General features: G+C 37.3%; 1 protein-coding gene across 1 annotated transcript; it reads left to right on the top strand.

Annotated features, from left to right (window-relative positions):
• The first annotated feature begins 2,193 nt into the window (after positions 1–2,193).
• LOC121377584 lies at positions 2,194–20,882 on the top strand. Its single transcript, XM_041505645.1, has 2 exons — positions 2,194–2,285; positions 19,389–20,882. The coding sequence occupies exon 2, from the start codon at positions 19,410–19,412 to the stop codon at positions 20,706–20,708; it is 1,299 nt and encodes a 432-aa protein (XP_041361579.1). The 5' UTR covers positions 2,194–2,285; positions 19,389–19,409; the 3' UTR covers positions 20,709–20,882.
• Positions 20,883–22,191: the final 1,309 nt, after the last annotated feature.

The raw sequence follows: 22,191 nt of genomic DNA, 5'->3' as shown, positions 1-22,191 counted from the left end.
CGCTTTCGCCCTAATTTACGTGCAAATGTCAGCATGTTTTCGCCATTAGAACTAGTCGACAGTGTCAGTGACAGTGGATTTTAATTCATTTATGGGTTGCTTAGACCCACTTTCGTCAAAATGGAACAATACCATGCGTGACATTATGGTCTAGCTAATATAACTGACATTCAGAAAATAATGTCGAAAATATCGTCTGACCCTTAAATTCGTTTGAGTAGTATATATACATCGGTTATTGGGTGTCAAATACTGTAAAATGAGTAGTATTGACCTGTGTGTAATTTTTACGTTTTTCGCGTTTTTACTTTAACCGTGAAAATTACGTTTACGCGAATAATTACTATCAACAAATTTAAATCCATTTAGAAAAACCAAAAAAAAAAAACCCACACCACAAACCAAAACAACAACAAATAAGCCAAGGGTAACACGGTACATTAAAACATTAAATATAAAACACAACCAACTGCTTCAAAACAAAGAACAATCAGTGGCGGATCCAGAAAATCCATTTAGGGGCCCCCAGTGACATCACGTGGAATGCCAAGGGAACTTTCTGGGAGGTTTGGAGGGGGATCGTAAAAAAAATGAAAATTAATATATTATAAAATTATAAATATCGCAAAATTTAGGGGTCCCGGGCCCATGCCCCGCCCCCTAGATCCGCTTCTGACAAAGTTATGTCGTTAATGTCCCAAAAGAGAATTATTATGAAAACAACGTGCTTCAATCGATACTACTTTCCAGAAGACCGGCTTTGCGGAACCCACTCGCAGGCGTATCTCTGTTTAGCGACACTCCTTCCTGTCCACGAATCAGCCACCTGGCGTTGGTCGGCTTCGTGTGGCTGGATCGTAAAACAACACACATTTTCGAAAAGTCAACTTCACCTTCAACATCTTCGATTACGAAAATCTGGTAGGTATAACTTCGTTTGAATACGACTAGTGATAACAGTCCTTTTGTGTGTGTGTGTGTGTGTGTGTGTGTGTGCGCGCGCGCGTGTGTGTGTGCGTGCGTGTGTGTATATACGTGTACGTGTTTGTGTGTGTGTGTGTGTGTGTGTGTATGCGCGCGCGCGTGTGTGTGTGTGTGTTCATGGTTCAGCTCAATTATTTTATCCATAGCAAGTAATTAGCTTTATAAAAATAAAAGATAATAGTTGTTTTATAACCTAACTTCTTATGGCACCATTGGTTCCGGGGAGGCTTTATATAGCCTGCGTTGCAGAAGAGGGTGGGTTTTTGTCTTTCTCTCTTGATCAAGTGTTGAATTAATTATCGTAATTTTACACAACAAACAGCAGGGGCGGATCCACAAAGGTCTAAAAAGGGCAAGTCAAACGAGCCTAGCTTCTACGGAGAACGAGATCTGTAGGGTGGTTTGGGGGGCATGCTCCACGGACATATATCAAATAAAGATGCTCATAAACACATTTTCAGGCCAATTTAGTGTTGTACGTAGTTAAAAGGACACTTCAAACGGGCAGGTCGAGTCGGGTAGGGCAGGGGTCCATTTGGATATGCCAATAAATAGCAGTAGTTTAGAATGTGTTGAGGTGTCGTTGAATCATTATTCCTTTTTATTTTCAAACTGTAAGACACAAAAGAGCCGTACGTACTTCGAAATATACTGTAGTCTTTTAAATAAATATTCGACTTTCCATTCCCTTAATGTGAATGAGTAAACCACTTGAAGCAGGCGGCCAGTGAAGTGTTTCAGTGTCTTTCTGTAACTACATTCAGCGAGTTCCCGATGAATCAAATACCGCTTTACTGAAAGACGGCTCTGTCCGGGAACTACATTACCAGATTTAATGTTATTACTTTATAATGGACTGTGCACTGAGGCAAACAAACGGCCGTGATAGTCAAACTGGAGAATAGGCAAAAGAAATCGTGTCCGCTTTCACTGAAAACTGGTGTTCAGTGGGGCCAGGCCGCACAAAAAACATCTTAACCAACAATGCTTCAGTCGCCCCGCTGGTCGCTAAGTCAAACTGAATATGTATTAGACAAGCATAATGTTAATAGCGGGTTGCTAAGGATTGCTGTCGTCTCCTTTATCACATGGCTATCCAAACAGGATATTATCCCCACATAAACAACAGGCGTCCTCACACGCGGAGTGGTTGATTGGTTAAGCCATCACAAAGATCGATTGAAGCCCTCGCAGGTGAAATTGTCAATGATATTGGCCGATTATTCCCTGTCGCTCCAGCTTGGCGGATATTACACGTGGAAGCAGATTGGTGATGTCTTGGACTTTACCATATACTCTGTGTAAGTTTACCTGTCTTTTACCTTGTCAGTTGTGTAATGTATTGAAGAATAATTAATAGGTAACGTTAATAACATCAATAGTTGTTTTAATAATGAGCCTTTTCTGAATGAATGACTGAATGAATGGATGCTAAAAGACACCCCAGAATGATCTCATTAAATTGTTTCCACTAACAGACTGTAATAGGGTTTTTAAAATTACTCGAAATAAATTTAGTTTTTAGAATATAATTTTATATACTCAATGTGTTTCTCATAGACTTAATGTTTGTAGTAACACAAACTTCGTTTTACAAGTTTTCTCATATATATATATATTGTTTTTCGTTACGTACGACATTTTTGGTAGGTAAAATCCATTTTGGGTTACGACAAACATTAAGACAACTAGAAAGACAATGAATATACAGCCACTGATTTCTAAACAAGAAAAAGTATCTAATATGTAATTTTAGTAGTCAGGACTGTTTCTTTATACACACACACACGCACGCGCACGCGCACGCACGCACACGCACGCACGCACACGCACACACATATATAATGTGCTAAACGTGAAAGTAATCAATGTGAAACAACAGCATCAGCAACAACCACAAAAATAAACAGCAAACAAACAACCTAACTACCCCTCCCAGGGGCGTGGGCTGGGGTGTGTTCGGAGACCCCCCCCCCCCCCCCCCCCCCCCCCGCGCTGAAGCAAATTGGTCCGCTTTCAGAACTAAAACATACAGTTTATACATATGGAGTTTCTGGTGGTGCAAAAACAAAATAGAAAAAGGTCCACTTGGTTCATATACACATGTACGAACCCACCCACCCCCCCAGGTCCAGATCACGCTACGCCCCTGCCTCCCCAAAAAACCCCACTCAACAGCAAGAATAAACAAGCGGATAAAAACCCACACACATAATAATTAAATAAATAAATAAATTAACACCCCCCCCCCCCCCCCCCCCCCGAACAAAAATCAATAAAACAAAACAAAAACTAGAAAACCAAAACCAAAACAACATCAACAACAAACCAACACGATACACTAATCTGACAGAGCTAACGCGTTCCTAGGAGAAAGCAAGGACCGAACACTGGTGTCATACTAAAGCCCGGTAGAGTCTGTAAGACTACAAGTGGTCTGACAGAGTGGGTCGTGTGAGAGATATCAGTATTGAAATCATTTAATGGCAGCCTTCCATTTAACGATCGAGCGCTAGATTCCCAAACGCACCTTCGCTTGGAGACCACTTATTGCGTCATATGATGAATCGCAGCTTTTAATTTTTCAAGTTAAAATGTTGTTTTATTTAACGACACAATTAGAGCATATTGATTTATTAATCGTCGGCTATTAGGTGTCAACTATTTTATAATTCTGACTTGTAGTCTAAGAAGAAACCCGCAACATTTTTACATTAGCAGCAACGGATCTTTTATATTAACTCTCCCATAGAAAGTGCAGCACATACCACGGTCTTTAATATGCCAGTCGTGGGACACTGACTGGGACGGGGAAAAAACCACTCAGATAATGAGTCTACCAAGTGGGCTTCGATTATTTTGGAATTCCGAAATGATCGCATGTCGCACGCATGTTGCGATGGCTAACACTATGTTATGTCCCACAAGCTATCCTATCGCACGTCACACGGTCGCTTCATTGTGATTAGCAATGGCCGTTACATGACGGTTACATGCTGTAATTGTGCGAGATCGCCTGGCCGATATACTTGTAGCGAGATCGACTTACTCCGTGCATCTTAAAGATCAAACACTTACTGTTATTGAGATATGAGTATTTTCAAGAACGAGGTTTGTTTTAATTTTTGTCCGACCGATGTATATTACATTCAGAATTAACTGCACACAGTGCTATTTAAACTTTCTTACACACCGGTTGGTGAGAACACCATGTGTTATGTTTGATAACACATAATTGTTTACACAAGTACGTGTGTTAACAATTTCAAGACATACGACTGGCTGCTCCAAGGTGATGACCAGGTCACCAATGTCATACGTCCAATAAAAAACAACGCGATGGAAATCGATTACACTGTGACGTATAGTTAACCATGTGTCTGTGACGCGTAAGCTAGCTACAAGTGCAACGGCTGTAAATAACTTTTAGTGAAAAAAGATGTTAAACATTGCTTAAAGGGACATTCCTGAGTTTGCTGCAATTTTTAAGATGTTATCGACTAGCAGAAACTTTTTAACGATTGTAATTACATATCAAATATATTTTTCTGCATAATATATTAGTGGCTGTATATTAAACGTGTTTCTGATCGTTCTAATATTTGTACTAGGTTATATTTCCTTTTATTTCCTAAAATAAAAAATTTCGTACGTTCGAAATTATTTGAAGACAAAATCCAGTTTGGGCTTCTTACAAATATTAAGACGACCAGAAGCACATTGAATATACAAACACTAATATTCTAAACAATAAAATATATTTAATATGTAAGCTTAATCGTAAAAACATTTTATTAGTCGGAAACATCTTACAACGTAGCAAACTCAGGAATGCCCCTTTAAAACCAGGTGTGTTTTTTTAGGATATGTAAGAAATAGAATAATACATTCGTGTCCGTTAGATACCATTTATCTCACAACTCGTTGTTTTAAAACGTATCAAACTGGCTTTCGCTATAGGATCTGGCTTTAGATGCACTTAAAACAACTCGTTGTGAGATAAATGGTATCTAACGGACACTCATGTATTATTCTCTATGTCCACAAGATTAGTGGCAGCCTAACGCGATACTTTTCAACAGAAAACGGTTAGAAAAACAACACTGAACATAAAACAAGTGTGTACTGTCACTCTTTAGTTACTACGTTTAGTGACACCAGACTTGAAAACTAATAGACCAGTAACCTGCAATGGTGAGACTACGTTTAAAACTGAGCATGCTAGTAATTCAGATGTGCGTAACACACAACAATAAATAGATTAGGTTAATCTTTTTGTGTTAAATTTAACCATTTTCTGCTGTATTTTGGATGGGAATTTGTGTGGTACGTTGCAACAAATTTTATAAACACTATATATCCCTCTCCTTCTCGGTCTCTCTCTCTCGGTCTCTCTCGGTCTCTCTCTCTCTCTCTCTCTCTCTCTCTCTCTCTCTCTCTCTCTCTCTCTCTCTCTCTCTTCGTACGTACGAAAAATTCCTAATTTTAGGAAATAAAATGAAATTTAACTAATACAAATATTAGAACGATCAGAAACACGTTTAATATACAGCCGCTAATATTTTATGCAGAAAAATATATTTGATATGTAATTACAGTCGTTACGTTAAAAAGTCTCTGTTAGTCGATAACATCTTTAAAAATGCAGCAAACTCAGGAAAGTTCCTTTAAGCATCAAATAACACCAAATGTGCTTAGATATTCCTTTCCTTTTCACACATGGCGAAAGTGGCCTAAATATCTGGCCTGAGATCTGTCGTTGAGTTCAATAATCCTGTTATAAATCTTCAGAGGAAGCGACAGCCAACACGATTACACATGTTTGTCTGCTTTAGAATGTTCTAATGCTGTACCAGCTTACCCCGACATTACCCGTGTTCACTAGATATGACGACAGAGGTATGCGGAAAACGTCTTTACATGCGATCTCAATCTTCGTGTCATGTTCATACTTATGTCTAGCTCGGTCGTTTGGTTACCGTCACACTTTTAGCTTTCAACAGCTCGTATATATGTAAAAATTCAATAAGTACTCCCCCAGTGTGGACGTGTTTGCTCTACTGTACACAAATAAATGCCGATATTATTACACGAACATGTATGTTAAAATTTATGATGAAATGAGATATTCTTACCGGGTGTTTGAAACCTATATAATAGCATATTTACAATAGCTACTTATTTAAATTTGCTACTCAAGAAATGTTCTTCAATTACAAAACTAAAACCAGGCTGACATGATTGAAGTATTAAAACTGGAAGATATAATATAACAAGATAATAAAGATACTGCCCTTTATATCCAAACATGATTAAAACTGAAATGCACTTTTTACTGAATTTAACAAATTTCATGAATTAATAAGTATATTTTAAAAATACTTCCAGTTTTAATACTACCGCCTTTTCAATACTATCAGAGATTAGCTGCTTTGGATAGCCTCGTGTTTTAAGGTACACGATGATTTCCCAGAGACGTTGATCACGTGTTTGTATATTTAACACAATTACAGATACGCCGTACTAGGTTATATGGTGTACGTCTTCTTGTATGAGTCGGATGACAGGATGACAAAGAAAGGTACTGTATATGTTTGCTATCAGTTGCTTTGTAAAATATATCAGTTTCTATTATGCGTCCACACTTGATTACTAAAGTGTCTAGAAAATGAATTTTGGACAAAGGCCACAGTATGAAACAATCATCTAGAAAACGTTTTCAGTTCTTCTTGAAATATAGCTGAAAGTTTGAGCCAAATATATTTATAATTTTAGTTTCTAATATTTGTTCTAGGTAACCTAAAATCAATGTGGCATATCTTGGTATATAACGGCCACCTGTATACTTGTTAATAACGGCCAGTAGGCCACATGTCCATACCACCCAATGCATTTTCTTCTTTATCTGTATATTACAGCCACATTTTCAATGCGGTCAGCGGCCATTCTTTTTTTACCACTATGTTTTGTCCAAAATGGACAGTTGAACTTGCCATAACGGTCACAAGCTATATATATATATATATGTATTGGCCTGTCCCAGTCACAACATGAAGTTATTGTTTTACTTAAGGTGCATCGTATAGCTGTATGATATTGTCGGACATTTAATTTACAAGGCGACTTATTATTGGTGGCGATTTTTTTTTTTTTTTTTTTTTTTTTTTTTTTAAATACTATTAAAATAAACAAATAAAATTCAGCCAAATATTGGCAGAACTGTCAGAACAGAACTTTAATCTATGACGCTCAGGCCATAGTTCGATGGCATTTGAGGAATACATATAATTATACTTAGATATTTGTATATAATATAGCAGCATCAGGATGACATGGTTCGAAAAATAATTAATAAACTGTACACAACAGAAGTCGTAGGAGTAAAAGAAATGCTTGTATATAATAGTTACAAATCTACACAACTTTCTAAGCGAACCAATGTTTTTACAATTAAAAAGCTGCTTCCTGCAATGCAATCTGTAAAGCAGCCATCACATGGAGCCGACAAAGATGATCTTATAAAACAGTTGGCTGCTTAATACAGGTAGCCGCTTGAACAGGTTTGCTAGTTTTAACAACGTCATGCTGTCATGTTGGCGTTGTTGATGTTACTGTAAGAGGTACGAACATTGTGCGTAACGTCACTGCGTTTTGTCAATTCCATAAAATGCTATCAATTTTCCAGGTGTAGTAAACTGTGTTATTTAATTAAATTTTGTAAATCATAATATACAAAGGTGGAATGTAATTAATACAGAACACATGCCAGCTGTGTTTCCCTGTTATTTATTATACTCGTTTATAGTGCGCAAAACGTATATTACTCGATCGCTACTGTTTACTCTATATAGTTACCGACGCCATATAACCGTAAATAAAATGTGTTGAGTGCGTCGTTAAATAAAACATTTCCTTCCTTCTATATAGTTAACAACGAAAGACAGTGATATTATCCCTATTCTAATACTACACCTATTAGGAGTGTCTGTAACAAATTTCATTGTGTTTTTTTAAACTTAATTATCTATTCTCTTTACAATATTCAACGAAAACGCTTGTAATAAGTAACAGTATCACATAATGCGTTTTTTCTTTCTCTTCACACGACTAGCCTACATTGACTTAGAAGCGAAGCAAATGGCAAATTTATCAGTACTGTAGTCTGTTTATTTATAATACTTTTTAAAAATATTTTTTTCGTTAAAAACACGTTGATGGGGTAGGTCTACAAGTTTATAACTTTTACTAACATATTTTCACATAATTTTGTTTTTTAGAAATACATAAAATAATATTCATTTACGAAAGGGTAAATTTTATTTCCGCGCGTTTTTCAAAATGTTGCGATATGTCAAAGCAGGTAATGTTGTTTAAAATTGCGTTTACAAAATCGATAGTCTTTTCTATCTTGTCTTCTTTATCAATTTCATTGTCCCCAAAAGTATATTTTAAACAAAAATGGTGTACTTCAGATTGTGATACAATTATTTCTGATGAACCTGCCTGTGCCATTTTGAGAACACAGACTAGAAGAGCAAGCGACAAAGACACATAATAGAATGCTGCGATCGATCAGTGACCGAAGCTTACTTGCTGCTAACGAAGTGTTCAAAATTTCAGTGGCATGAAATAATAGTCAAGTAACAACAACCATATCATTTTCATCTGAAGTTAGTAATGTTTTTGAAAATTATTTATATCGACGTTTAGATATAACGGAAGACGCAGAATTAAAGGGACACACCCTAGTTACGGCTAGTTGTTAACCATTACGGCGTTGTTTTTCGCTATTAAACCCATTTTTCACAAATAAAATTGCACTTTACTTACCGTTTATTATTTAGAATATACATTTCCATTCACCTGAAGTGTTTTATGGTAATCCTGGTAATCCTGGTTTTTGTAATACCACAAAATGCATTTTTCGTATTTCTTAAAAACGGACGCACGTTTGAGAAAAAACCGTTGAGCAGACAAGGTCTAATCTATTTTTAGACGGGACATTTCCATTTCAATGTCACAGACGTTGGTATACCACGTGACCGTTATCATTTTGGTTCGGTTTGTTTTCTCGTGCACGGTTCGCGCAATCAACATCCGATTTGTTGTTGTTAATTTGTGAGATTTTTCTTCACAGTTCGTGAACATTTTCAGTAACCATAATGAATGAATGAATGTTTAACGACACCCCAGCACGAAAAATACATCGGCTATTGGGTGTCAAACTATGGTAATGCAAATAAATAAAGTGATGATCAACATCAATATAAAAATTCAAGGTTTAAACAAAAACAGTGTAAAGAACTGTGCAAAAATACAAATACAGATATCACAGAATTTTACGGACACCGAATTTTACTCTAAACTTCAATTTGTGCTGTATTGGCCATTCTCAAAGAGAATGTTACACCCCTGCACCACGGTGAGGTTACAGCACGCGCAGGGGCAGTAACCATAAAGTTCAGACAAGTAAGTGTCTCAATACAAAACGTTACAAACCCTTAAAACCAATAATTTTGCTAAGTCTTACGATATCTGGAGAGGGGATACAACCAGGATAGAACAGTTGGAACATGTCCAGGAGAGGTGAAAAGAACGCACCCCAAGTCTGTGCGCACTCTGTGAAATTTGTCGTGAGGTACGCATTGTTGTGCTTCGAGCGACATCTACCGGTGATATCAGAATACTAACTTTCAAAATTATTTCAAGCAATTGGGACATGGGGATTCCCATGGTATTTATCGATATAAAACCTGCTTTTTCACTCCATTTGATAAAAACGTGATCTAAGTGTGTTACAGGTTTGTAGATTAACCAAATTATAATTTATTTTCGCTGGATGGAACTAGGGTGTGCGGCTTTAACATACTAACGAAAACGCCACATACGAGGCTAAGCGGCAACATATCGCACGCGTTCTTGGAATTTTGTCATCATGGTAAATCCTGGTTGCCCACGACACCGTACATAATATATCGTCTGACTTATCACGAAAAATAACCAATAGAAAAAAGGCTTATATGCCAGTTGTAATTAGAATTAAAGATAAATTACTTTTTTAAAAGGTGGATAATAGAGTGACTTTCAACAAAAACGTGTTCAATTTATGCTTTGAATAACATCTTTACATAGATCCTTTGCTGCTAATGGAAAAATGTAGCGGGTTTCCTCTCTAAGACAATATGTCAGAATTATCATTTGTTTGACATTCAATAGCCGATGGTTAATAAATGAATGTGCTCTAGTGGTGTCGTTCAACAAATCAAACTTTAAAAGCTCAAATAGGCCCTATTGCAGCGACAGGCCATCAACCTCTGTAGTTACCTACCTGAATTTCAGCTGGTGTGGATCCAAGGGGATGCGTGCGTCACTGGGATCCAAGTGTTCTCGAAAAATTATTGTTTGCGTCATATTACAATTTTAATATTATTAAGTTAACTGTGTAAAAAGTATATACGGGATCGCTTAATTTGTAGTTATTTATTACATATACATGTGATGCGATGAAGACTTGAAAAATAATACGTCATACTCTGTTGCTGGATATGACCTTTCTTAAAGTTACGATTAAAATTAATAGAAGGGTATATTTGTTGTAACTGTAATTATAGGAAATTGTTTCTGCTTGTGATTAAAACAAATATTTTTAGACATATTGATTCCTGTAATATTCAATGAAACGATCATTCTGTAACACAAACATCTTGTGAATCACTTGAGGCACCTGTTTGACATGAGAAACCTGGCTTTGTCTGTCCTGCCGTACATGGTCCCGCACTACCTTTATTCCCGGGTCATCACAATACGCAAAACAGTTTCTAGGGGATTAGGGGGTATGCTCTCCCGTACACTTTTGAAAACTAAATGTCCCGAAATACAATTTACTGCATTCTGCAAGTAAAATTAATCTCTGCGTTCAGATTTACTATCAATAATATTTTAATTCTGAATTATTGGTGGGTAGATCCCCCAGCGCCCCCACCCCACCCTGCTCCGCCGTGCCTGAAATGCGGTTGGTCTACGTGTATAGCATCTGGGTTCATATTCATTTTGCTCGTCAGTACAAGTACAAATATAATAAAACTCATTATCAACACCAAGGTACTGACATTTTTCCAAAATTCAAATGGTCCCTTTAAGTAAAAGGGCAATGAAAGCAAACTCAAGTAGTAAACAATAATTAACAATAATTATATTGTAGATAAATGAAATCAAGATTTTCGTGTACATGCGCAAGCTTGCAGATATGTGTCTGTGTTATCGAGTCTCAATGGGGCCCCATTGAGGTTCTAACGCGAGTGACGCCAATTTACTTCATTATTGCTAGTATATTATGACGTAGAACTGTAGGAATTCATATTAATTGTAAATATCAAAACTTGTAGTAAGGTGCCCTTTTGACGAGTCAATGTGCCCTTCTTTTTTGGTCCCCCCCCCCCAAAAAAAAAAATATTTCCTGGATCCGCCCATGTAAACTAACGGTCGGTAATGTTTGGTCAACACGAGAAAATATCCAGACGCAAGATACGAATTATTTATTAGCAGAATTATACTAGAGAATCTAATTTAAGGTTGATCAACGAGGTATTTTCCTTTCTATAATATGTACTCTAGTTCACTTTTGAAACAAAAATCAATAAACCATTCTTTATAAAGGATAAATAAAACTTCGTGACTTGTTTATTGTCGCCCGATTGTCCTGAATATCTAGTTACTTGCCACAAGAACCGTAAATACTACACATGGAATGATTAGAAATATCGATCTATCTTGACACAAGCGTGACGTTACTGTTATTCGATGGTATTCAGTTTTATCATTTAATATAGCATATGATTTTAATCAATGCTACTATTTAAAATAACGATCGTGTATAATGCATTTTGTATAAAAATAACTTTTTACCTGTTTTTTCCTCATTTTGTTTTCTTTATTGGTAGCAAGTACTTCCTGGTTCAGAATTATTGTGTTGTCAAAGTTCATGCGCGCGCAGATTCGTAATAAACAAGCCGTACGTAAAATAGGACGCTTCTTGACTTAGGACGCCTTTCGATCTTTAGCGATACTCCTATTCAAACTAGTTTTAAATGATGACATGCCAGTGGCGTGCTGTGTGCTGTCCTGTATGTGTTACTCAAGTAGTTTCTGTAGCGGCGGGAGGTTACTTGTCGGAGAAACATTCGACTTGAATCTATTTCATTATTGGCTTGGTTCACAGCGCAAATCGGAACTATCATTTCAGTCTGTATATCCTACACAATTTTTCTGAATATTATTATCTTTTTTTCAATATGGGTGACCCGTCAATGTGAAATCCTTAAAGGCATACTGTCACAGAATTAAGGACCTTATTTTTCTAAAAATGGATAATAAATAAAAACTACATTAATTGTTGGAAACCAAATCTAGCTATCGCATCACCTTAACTTAATCATGATGGAGTGAAATCCAAGTCATCTCTCTAGGCAATTTTAGTTTTTGAATTATGGACCATTTCCATAATGCAATTATTTTTACAAAATGTCATTAATAAATGGAGTATGGTGGTTATGAAGATGGTTGAATAAAATACATTTAGGGACAAATCAAATTATATTTGTTCAGGTAATACTTTGTTAGACCATTAAATAGGTCAGTGGTCTGTGACAGTATGCCTTTAATAGGCCAACGAGTTACGATTAATGATAGACTTAAGTCAATGACTGCTGGACCTAGGTAGCAAGTAAAACAATATCCCGACGAGCTACTTAAAACGAATAATGTTTGTTTACTACACGTCAGAACTTCAAAATCGCTTTCTGAGTAGAAGAAAAAAGGTCTTGTCGTATAATAATTTTAATTTGAAAAATAACTTAATAGCTTAATTAATTTGATTTTTCTCTATATATGAGACAGACGGATGGACGGACAAACAGACAGATGGACGAATGGACAGAATCGACGTGTAACTTTTGCCATTTATAGACAGTATCATAAACAGTTGTGCATGTTGCCATATTCTGTCATGGATACCTTTGTTTTATTATTTAACTTGAAGTAGCGGAACGTACATTGTATCTAATCAATCAAACAATACTTCCATTTAGTACAAGTTCTTCGGTCTATCTTCCTTTTGCTAAAGTTTTATTTCTATTTAGTGTTCCGCAAACGACGCAGTTAATAAAAATCTTTGATTTACTCGAGCATGTTTACGTTTATTTTTAATTTATTGAGTTAAGAGGGACATTTTGAGATCTGGTTATGTTCAGTATTTATCCCAAGAATAGTCGTTTTTAATTTTATTGTTTTTAAAAAAAAATTGTTGTTATTTATTTTGAGATTTTGTTTTGGGTATACATGTAATAGGAGTGATCAAAGCTATATATTTGACTAAATTAATAAAATTGCTTTCGTTTTGGAGGGCTGGACGTAGCCCAGTGGTAAAGCGCTCGCTTGATGCGCTGTCGGTTTTGGATCGATTCCCGTCACTGGACCCCCTGGGCTACTTCTTGTTCCAGCCAGTGCACCACGAATGGTATATCAAAGGCCATGGTATGTGTTCTCCTGTCTGGGGTGGTACATATAAAATAACCCTTGCAACTAATGGGAACATGTAGCGGGTTTTCTCTCTAAGACTATATGTCAACATTACCAAATGTTTGACATCCAATAGCTGATGATTGATAAATCAATGTGCTCTACTAGTGTCGTTAAACAAAACAAACTTTTAACTTTCTTTTTGTTTTAAATTTTAAATTTTTTATTAGATCCAGTAGTTAACTTATTTTAAAAGTTGAATCACAACCATTTATTATGGCCTACATTGTGTACCAATGTACCAGTCTAAAATGGCTGTCCATTCATACATTAATGGGCATCCATCCACGTCTGGGAGCGGTATGTAGCCCAGTGGTAAAGCGCTCGCTCGATGCGCGGTCGGTTTAGGATCGATCCCCGTCGGTGGCCCCATTGGGCTTTTTCTCTTTCCAGCCAGTGCTTCACAACTGGTGTAACAAAGACCGTGGCATGTACTATCCTATCTGTGGGATGGTGCATATAAAATATCCCTTGCTGCTAATCGAAACGAGTTATGAAGTGGCGAAAGCGGGTTTCCTATCTCTATGTCTGTATGGTCCTTAACCATATATCTGACGCCATATAACTGTAAATAAAATGTCTTTAGTGCGTCGTTAAATAAAACATTTCCTTCGTTCCATCCATCCACGTCTGTTTGTAGTTACCGATCATTAAATACAAGGCGAACTACAATACATGCTGTTAAGATATGGAAATTGAAAAAGTATCTGTGTTAAAGTGCTTCACAAAAAGGGACTAAAGCTAAGCTATACATGCATATGCTTGTTACTAATTAATGACCCAAATCGTTTCAAATCGACAAACTCGCACTCAACTTGATCGTGTTGTTTGGTAAACAGTACTTAGTCCATTAATAAATGCATTGGATCGGCCTATATAAATGTATGTCTCGCTGAAGGATAGTATTACATACTGTAATTGTATAGTGTATCACAAGTGTGCGGTTTGTCTATTATATATTTTGATTAGTTCGTACCTTTTTGTACGATCGTAATCAATACAGATCTAGGATTTAACTTGTCAGACTAGTATGTGACGATTTATTTAGTTTTTCTTTTTGTTCGAGTTACCTTAAAACTAGGCCACTGTCGCTCAGTATGAGACTCATATACAGTGTAGGTGGCCCCAAAGACGTGGTGTGTGCTGTCCTGTATGTCTTACTCAAGCAGTTTCTGTAGCGGCGGCAGGTTACTTGTCGGAAAACATTCGTTTTTAATCTGTCTCATTATTGGCGTGGTCCACGGTGCAAATCGGAACTATCATTTCAATCTGTATATCCTACACGATTTTAAAAAATATATATTATTGTCTTTTTTTCAATGTGGGTGGCCCGCCAATGTGAAATCCTTAATAAGTCATTGAGTTACGATTGATGATAGACTTAAGTAAATGTCTACTGGAACTAGGTAGCAAGTTAAACAATATCCTGACGAGTTACTTAAAAGACTAATGTTTGATGAATGGGAAGTGTGTTTACTATACGTCAGAACTTCAAAACGCCATACTAAACCACGTAATTGGTCACCCCAACCCCCCCCCCCCGAAAAAAACACTGAAAAAAAAATACAACACAACCCCCACCCAAACCAAAATAGGACAGGCAGGGCAGGGCAGGGAAGGGCCAGGGCAGGGCAGGGCAGGGCAGGGCAGGGCAGGGCAGGGCAAAAACAAAAGCAAAAACAAAAACAAACAAACAAAACCCCACCAAGTACATTTACTAATTGACTACACTATATTTGTTCGTTTTTTCACAGTAACATATTTGTTTATATACAAGTACTGGGCTACCCGTAAATCTCCATCATGTGTTTGTATTATATATGAATGTATGTATAATAACATGTGTGTAGTCTATTGTTTGTATTGTAATTAACGTATTTATTGCCAATCATATTTTTACGTATATATTACAAATTATGTTTTTTTTAAACATATTCTTCTAACGCTGCTGTGCACCGGTCCCAGTGTAATTAAACTCCTGTCTTCTGGTCTTGCCAGTACCGGGATGAACGCATCATGTATAATGCAAACAAACTTTAATTAACACTAAATTCTGCAAGCCCTGTCTTTGAATAAATAGTTAATGTTCTGTCTCGCCGAGAACACCTTAACCTGCAACATCAACACAATGATATTAGTCGTGCTATCATCAAGTATACCGTAACTAATAGACATGTAATCTCACCAGGGCTAAAACTAGTTAAACACTGTATACAACAATTCACTTTTGCATGCATTTCAATATAATTTCTGTCAGAATATATTCTGTCAAAAATAGGACAATTCCGAAAGGGCTACGTTACTGATACATTTTGGAAGTACATTATCTTTCTAACTTCTATGCAAAGCATAATCATTTCATTTCAACTTATTTTCGTGCTTATATCCAATTAAGGTTCAAGCACGCTGTCCTGGGAACACTGCTCAGCTATCTGGGCTGCTGTCCAGGACAGTGGGTTAGTTGTTAGTTGTTAGTGAGAGAGAAGAGGGTGTAGTGGTCTTACACCTACCCACTGAGTCGTTAAAACTCGATTCTGGTGGGAGCCGGTACCAGGCTGCGAACCCAGTACCTACCAGCCTTATGTACGAAGGCTTAACCACGACACCACCGAGGCCGGTAAAACATAACCAACATTGGCTTTCCAGAAACATTTTGAGTTATCTACCCTCATTTTTGCTGTTATACAAGTGGCAGCATTTCACCAACACAGTTGTTATTTAGTACCAACAATGACAAGTGACTTCAAACAAATGGACCGGCCTCGGTGGCGTCGTGGTAGGCCATCGGTCTACAGGCTGGTAGGTACTGGGTTCGGATCCCAGTCGAGGCATGGGATTTTTAATCCAGATACTGACTCCAAACCCTGAGTGAGTCCTCCGCAAGGCTCAATGGGTAGGTGTAAACCACTTGCACCAACCAGTGATCCATAACTGGTTCAACAAAGGCCATGGTTTGTGCTATCCTGCCTGTGGGAAGCGCAAATAAAAGATCCCTTGCTGCTAATCGGAAGAGTAGCCCATGTAGTGGCGACAGCGGGTTTCCTCTCAAAATCTGTGTGGTCCTTAACCATATGTCTGACGCCATATAACCGTAAATAAAATGTGTTGAGTGCGTCGTTAAATATAACATTTCTTTCTTTCTTTCTTTCTTTCAAACAAATGGGTTAATTCAGTACTACAGAGATCAACCCACTTGTAATCATCAAAGGAACGTTTGAAAAGGCGTTTCAGTATTTTGTATTATTTTAAAATGAAAATCGATATCCTAAATCGGACTATATTAAGCTACTATAACTTGTAAGCAAATGGTTTTGTGGTGCCTAAATCTGCAATCTCGAATCTTTTAATTATTTAGATTAGACCATAAACATTAATTTTCATACAGTCGAACGCCATTCTTTATATTGTTCGACCAGATCTTTTTCATACAGTCGAAAGCCATTCTTTATATTGTTCGACCAGATTTTTATGGAATGTTTCTTTTCAGTGAATTTGTTTCATTGTTCTAATTTGTTTCATATCAATTGAAACATTTACCCCTAGGGCCCTAACATTTCAAAATTGTTTGCACTCCATTATGATGTCCATCGTACATGATGATAAACACTTTTGAATATTATTTAAATAGTTCAGATTTCGAATAGTTCATCTGAAAGCCAGAATCATTAACATGCGAGTCTAAGATTGTCAAAGTATTCTCATGGGATTTGGGAGAGAGAGAGAGGGGGGGATAGAGGGAGAGAGATACAGAGAGACACGCACAGAGAGAGAGAGAGAGAGAGAGAGAGGGGGGGGGGGGATAGAGCGATAGAGGGATAAAGGGAGGGAGAGAGATACAGAGAGACACGCACAGAGAGAGAGAGAGAGAGAGAGAGAGAGAGAGAGAGAGAGAGAGAGAGAGAGAGAGAGAGAGAGAGAGTCAAAGCATTTTTAAAATCTATTAATAATAACATCCCATTGATGTTTTGTTCGTTTGTGTAATATATTATGTCATATATTAATCTCATGTTTTCCCCTACACATCTACCTTTTACGAAACCCGTTTTATTTTTTACAATCGTTGTACTTAATACCTTTTTAATTCGGTTTGCAATAAACACAGATTCGATTTAATATGTACAAGTGAAGAGAGTAATAGGTTTCCAATTCTTAAGAAAATGTTTTGTTTATATGGCTTTGGTCAGGGCTTCTAGATTATGGCAGCCCCACTCCCATGGTTAGTGATATTCAGTGTTGGGCTAGTAAATAACTACTATTGCCACGCTCGATGGCTAGTGAAATATTTTGGTCAAATGTTGCAGTTAAGTCTATTTTTGTAAATATGAATATCCTGCCCCCCCCCCCCCCCCCCCCCCCCCAATGTTAGTGTTTTTAAGCTCTATCTCACTCTATAGGTGACATATTTGATTATTACTCTTATTTAGGAAAATTGTATTAATAAAGTAGGGCTAGTGAATTTTTTAAATCACTGATCCCATGGCTAGTGGATTTTATAAAAATTCCTGAAGCCCTGCTTTGGTATACATGTGATCACCCCTAACGTTTATTTATTTGACATTTCTCATATATTAAAGCTGTAATTAATTGACCGTAAAATAAAGTAACCATATTATTCCTGAAATGTTTGCGGTAAAGCCATCAGAGCCAGTACTGTTTTTTAAATCCGAAACATAATTTATGTTCCGATTCGTGTTTTGTTATCTAGTTAATAATACGCTTCCACCGTCTATTTCTACATAATGTTGTTTTCAAACAACGGCAATGGTATGCTTGAAGCATATAATGAAAGTTTATAAAGTTACTATGCGTTCTTACAATCGCTAACTTATAAAATGCTACGCCATGGGCAATATAGACATGAATGACTATCTTTAAGCCTGTTACGAAGTTCGGAATCCTTTGTTTGTCAACAAACCGAGACGTCACTGCCTATACTAGAGGTACTGTTGCTTTGTCCAAGTGGAATCCTGTAAAAATTCCATTCCATCTTATCTAACACAATGCTATCAAATCACATTTGGTTGGGGGTGTGGTATTCTCTTACACTAGTGTACCCTGTTTAACACATGGGCGGGGTCATATCATACTTCATAAAGGGAAAATACCTTGAAGTCAATGGAAATGAGGTCTGGGCTGTAACGTCACCATCTCCATTTGGTGTGGGAAGGGGGTGTTGACGCCGAGGGGTTGTGACATCGCTCATGCTAAGTGAATGGGAAAAGGTGCGTCAGAAACGGTAGTTTTACCACTACTGTCCAAGACACTGGGTTAGCGGTTAGTGAAGTAGAAGATGGGTGGTAGCCTTACTCGCAATCCGAACATGCGAACGAGTCGTAATTCCTATAGCATAACTAATACACCACCAAGACCTGGTATACAATTATCTGCGAGGAATACAGTATTTATACAGCTTATCCTATCGTTTGAAGTTTTAAAGGTTTTTTTTAGCGTTTTATGACACCATTAGAGCACACTGATTGATTAATCATTGTCTACTGGATGTCAAACATTTGATAATTTCGACATATTGTCTTAGAGAGGTAACCAGCTACAGTTTTCCAATAGTAGCAAGGGATCTTTTATATGACCATCCCACAGACAGGATAGCAGATACCGCGACCTTTTTTCGTTTAATGCCACCACTAGAACACACTGATTAATTAACCATTGGCTACTAGATGTCCACTACATTTGTGTTTCTTTAGAAGTAATTGATCTTGCATATGCACTTTCCCACAAACAGGACAGATGTTTTCAGTACACACGTATGTTCAAGTAAACCGCCAAGCAATATTATTTAATGCCATAATGTTTCTCTTTTCTTTCAGCTGCATAAATTGAATACGACAATGAACGTGCGTCCGGGAAGAGACCGAGAGATGGCGGCCGTGACATTCAATCAAAAGGAACAACGCTGCTTGGAGAGAGCCATGAAGACTCTTCACTTGGAATACTGCTACCAACTGAAACTGCTCGACCTTGACCACAGAGTCATTAGGGTCAATTACAAACGACTCAAAGATAAGGTCACAAAAATTAAGTCATATCTATCAGCGGAAGAAATCCACAGTCTAAGAAAATTAGACAGTGAAGGCAAAATAAAACTAACGTGCAATTCTGTGAATCTCAGTGGAACATTAAAAATAGCAGCTGCGGCAAAAAGATTAAAATGTTTCCCGTCTGGACATAAGGTAGACAGGGTAGTCAGTGCTGATTCGCGCTTAATCGGCCGAGATGGACAATCGGAACCCCTAGCATCAACTCCAGTTGCCAATAATACACGTCGGTGCAATTCTGTAACGGGTGTGTTCACTGATGCACCGATACTCAATAAACTACAACGAAGGGAATCCTCCGATCTTGGTTTTATCACCACAGGTGTAACGAGACCGAGAGTCGCGACTTTGAATGACGGGCAACGTTCTGTATCTAGCAGGGTTCGACAGAGTACTAACAGAGTCTATACTCCTTCACGACGCTACACGAGTACAGACACTGAACCGAACAAATCAATATCGTCACGGCCAGATACATGCACCTCTGGATACGTCACTCTACATTCCCACTCGCCATTTTCTTCTCATTCTGCAGCCGAAAAAGATGCGGCAAGACTGATGACAGAACCCTTTAGACCACAGCGAGAAATGAAGTCATTTCCCTGTGACGAGTCGATTGACAGCAATTTTGGGGATGATCTGTACGAGGAACGTCGACAGGAACTGTTAGAAGACGAGCTGTCCAGAGCAGCTGAACTTGAAATTCGTAAAAATCGATTCTTAAAGAGTGTTGACAATTATTTACATGTAGCCCCATCAACACTCTTACCGAAAGATTTGTTTCAGAAGCAAGACTCCAAACGGCCTGCAACTGTAGATTCTCAAACGGAAACAATTGCCGATAACGGGAGGCTGCTAACCAGACGGCTTCGAGTGGATTTCGATGAAACACCCACATATTTACCCGAAGAAGAATACCGTAAGAGACTTCTTGACTTGTGGACAGACATGAACAAGTGTAGGTATTTAAGAGTGCCCGATGAACTCATTGACCTATCGGGAATTCGAACATTAGCAACTGAACAAATTCGACTATTTGATAGTCTAAGAACATCAGGATACAAGACATTTGCTGCCTCTGCTGAAGTATGAACGCAAATATAAACAATGAGAGTGACTTCTGAACAATTTACATTTATTGTACATATACTAGTACTTTTATATCGTTGACCATCTCAGGAATGTCATATGTTTATAATGACTCGTTATTCTTAAAGGGACAGACCCTAGTTTTAACCCGTAAAAATTAACACTAAGTTTATTTAATCTACAAACCTGTAACACATTTGGATAAAGTTACAATTGAGTGAAACATAGTCTGTAACTCTGAAATGGTGAAATACCCTCTAAAATAGACTAAAACTCAACTCCATAACTGTTGCTTCTCAGACGCACGTGCGTTTTTAAAACTAGGAGAAATGCATTTTGTGATATTAAAAACACCAGGATGACCAAAAAACACTTCCAATATACGGAAACTGATAATCTAAACCATAAAGTCTAAGTGAAGTATGATTTCAGTTATCAAAAACGGCTTAATAGTTTAAAAAAATGCGCCTTAGTGTTTAAAAACTAGGGTATGTCCCTTTAAAAATATTAGATTAGATTTAACGTCGCAATACATTCAGAAGATTGACGATGTCAGACAGTTTATAATAATTTTATAATTAAGTCTCACAGATGTTTATTTACAAAAATAGGTAACAAATATAAGTAATAGTGAAATATATTATTTTACGGTTTTTCAAATTTAGACGACCCCCCCCCCCCCCAATACAATAACAACATTTCCATTGAAGAGTACAGTCCATGTACGTTAAAATGATATTTTAAATGTCTTTATTTGTGAGACATTAACTTCAAAGAATGTTCGTTTTTTCCATACATATAATTATACATATATTTATAGATACATACATACATACATACATACATACACACACACACACACAGAGACACACACACATACACACATACACACACACATACAGACATACATACACACATACATACACACATACATACATACACACATACATATACACACACATACACACACATACATACACACACACACATACATACATACATACATACATACATACACACACACACACACACACACATATACATACATACAGACATACACACACACATACACACATACCTACACACATACATACATACACACATACATATACACACACATACAGACACATACATACACACATACACACACACACACACACACACACACACACACACATACATACATACAAACATACATTTGCGGTATTAAATGAGCATTAACATTTAAATGTTGGGGATACCCCATGAGTTGTTTTTTGCTAGTGGCGACAGGATACAGGAAACTCTTTAGAGAAACTCTTGCACATTATGTTCATCGTTTTAGATGAAGTGACGCACTTGACAGCTGTGGTGGCAGTACTTTTTTGACAGTGATCGTTGACTGCATGTCATCATAGCTGTACTTATACTATATACATACAGGTATGATGACATGCATTCATCTATGAGCTGACCTGTACTAGTGTTAATTTAGTAAACTAGTCTA

This window comes from Gigantopelta aegis, chromosome 2, assembly GCF_016097555.1.
Source record: "Gigantopelta aegis isolate Gae_Host chromosome 2, Gae_host_genome, whole genome shotgun sequence".
Lineage (NCBI taxonomy): Eukaryota > Metazoa > Mollusca > Gastropoda > Neomphalida > Peltospiridae > Gigantopelta > Gigantopelta aegis.
The sequence above is the reverse complement of the archived record's forward strand: the minus strand, read 5'-3'. Positions and strand labels throughout refer to the sequence as shown.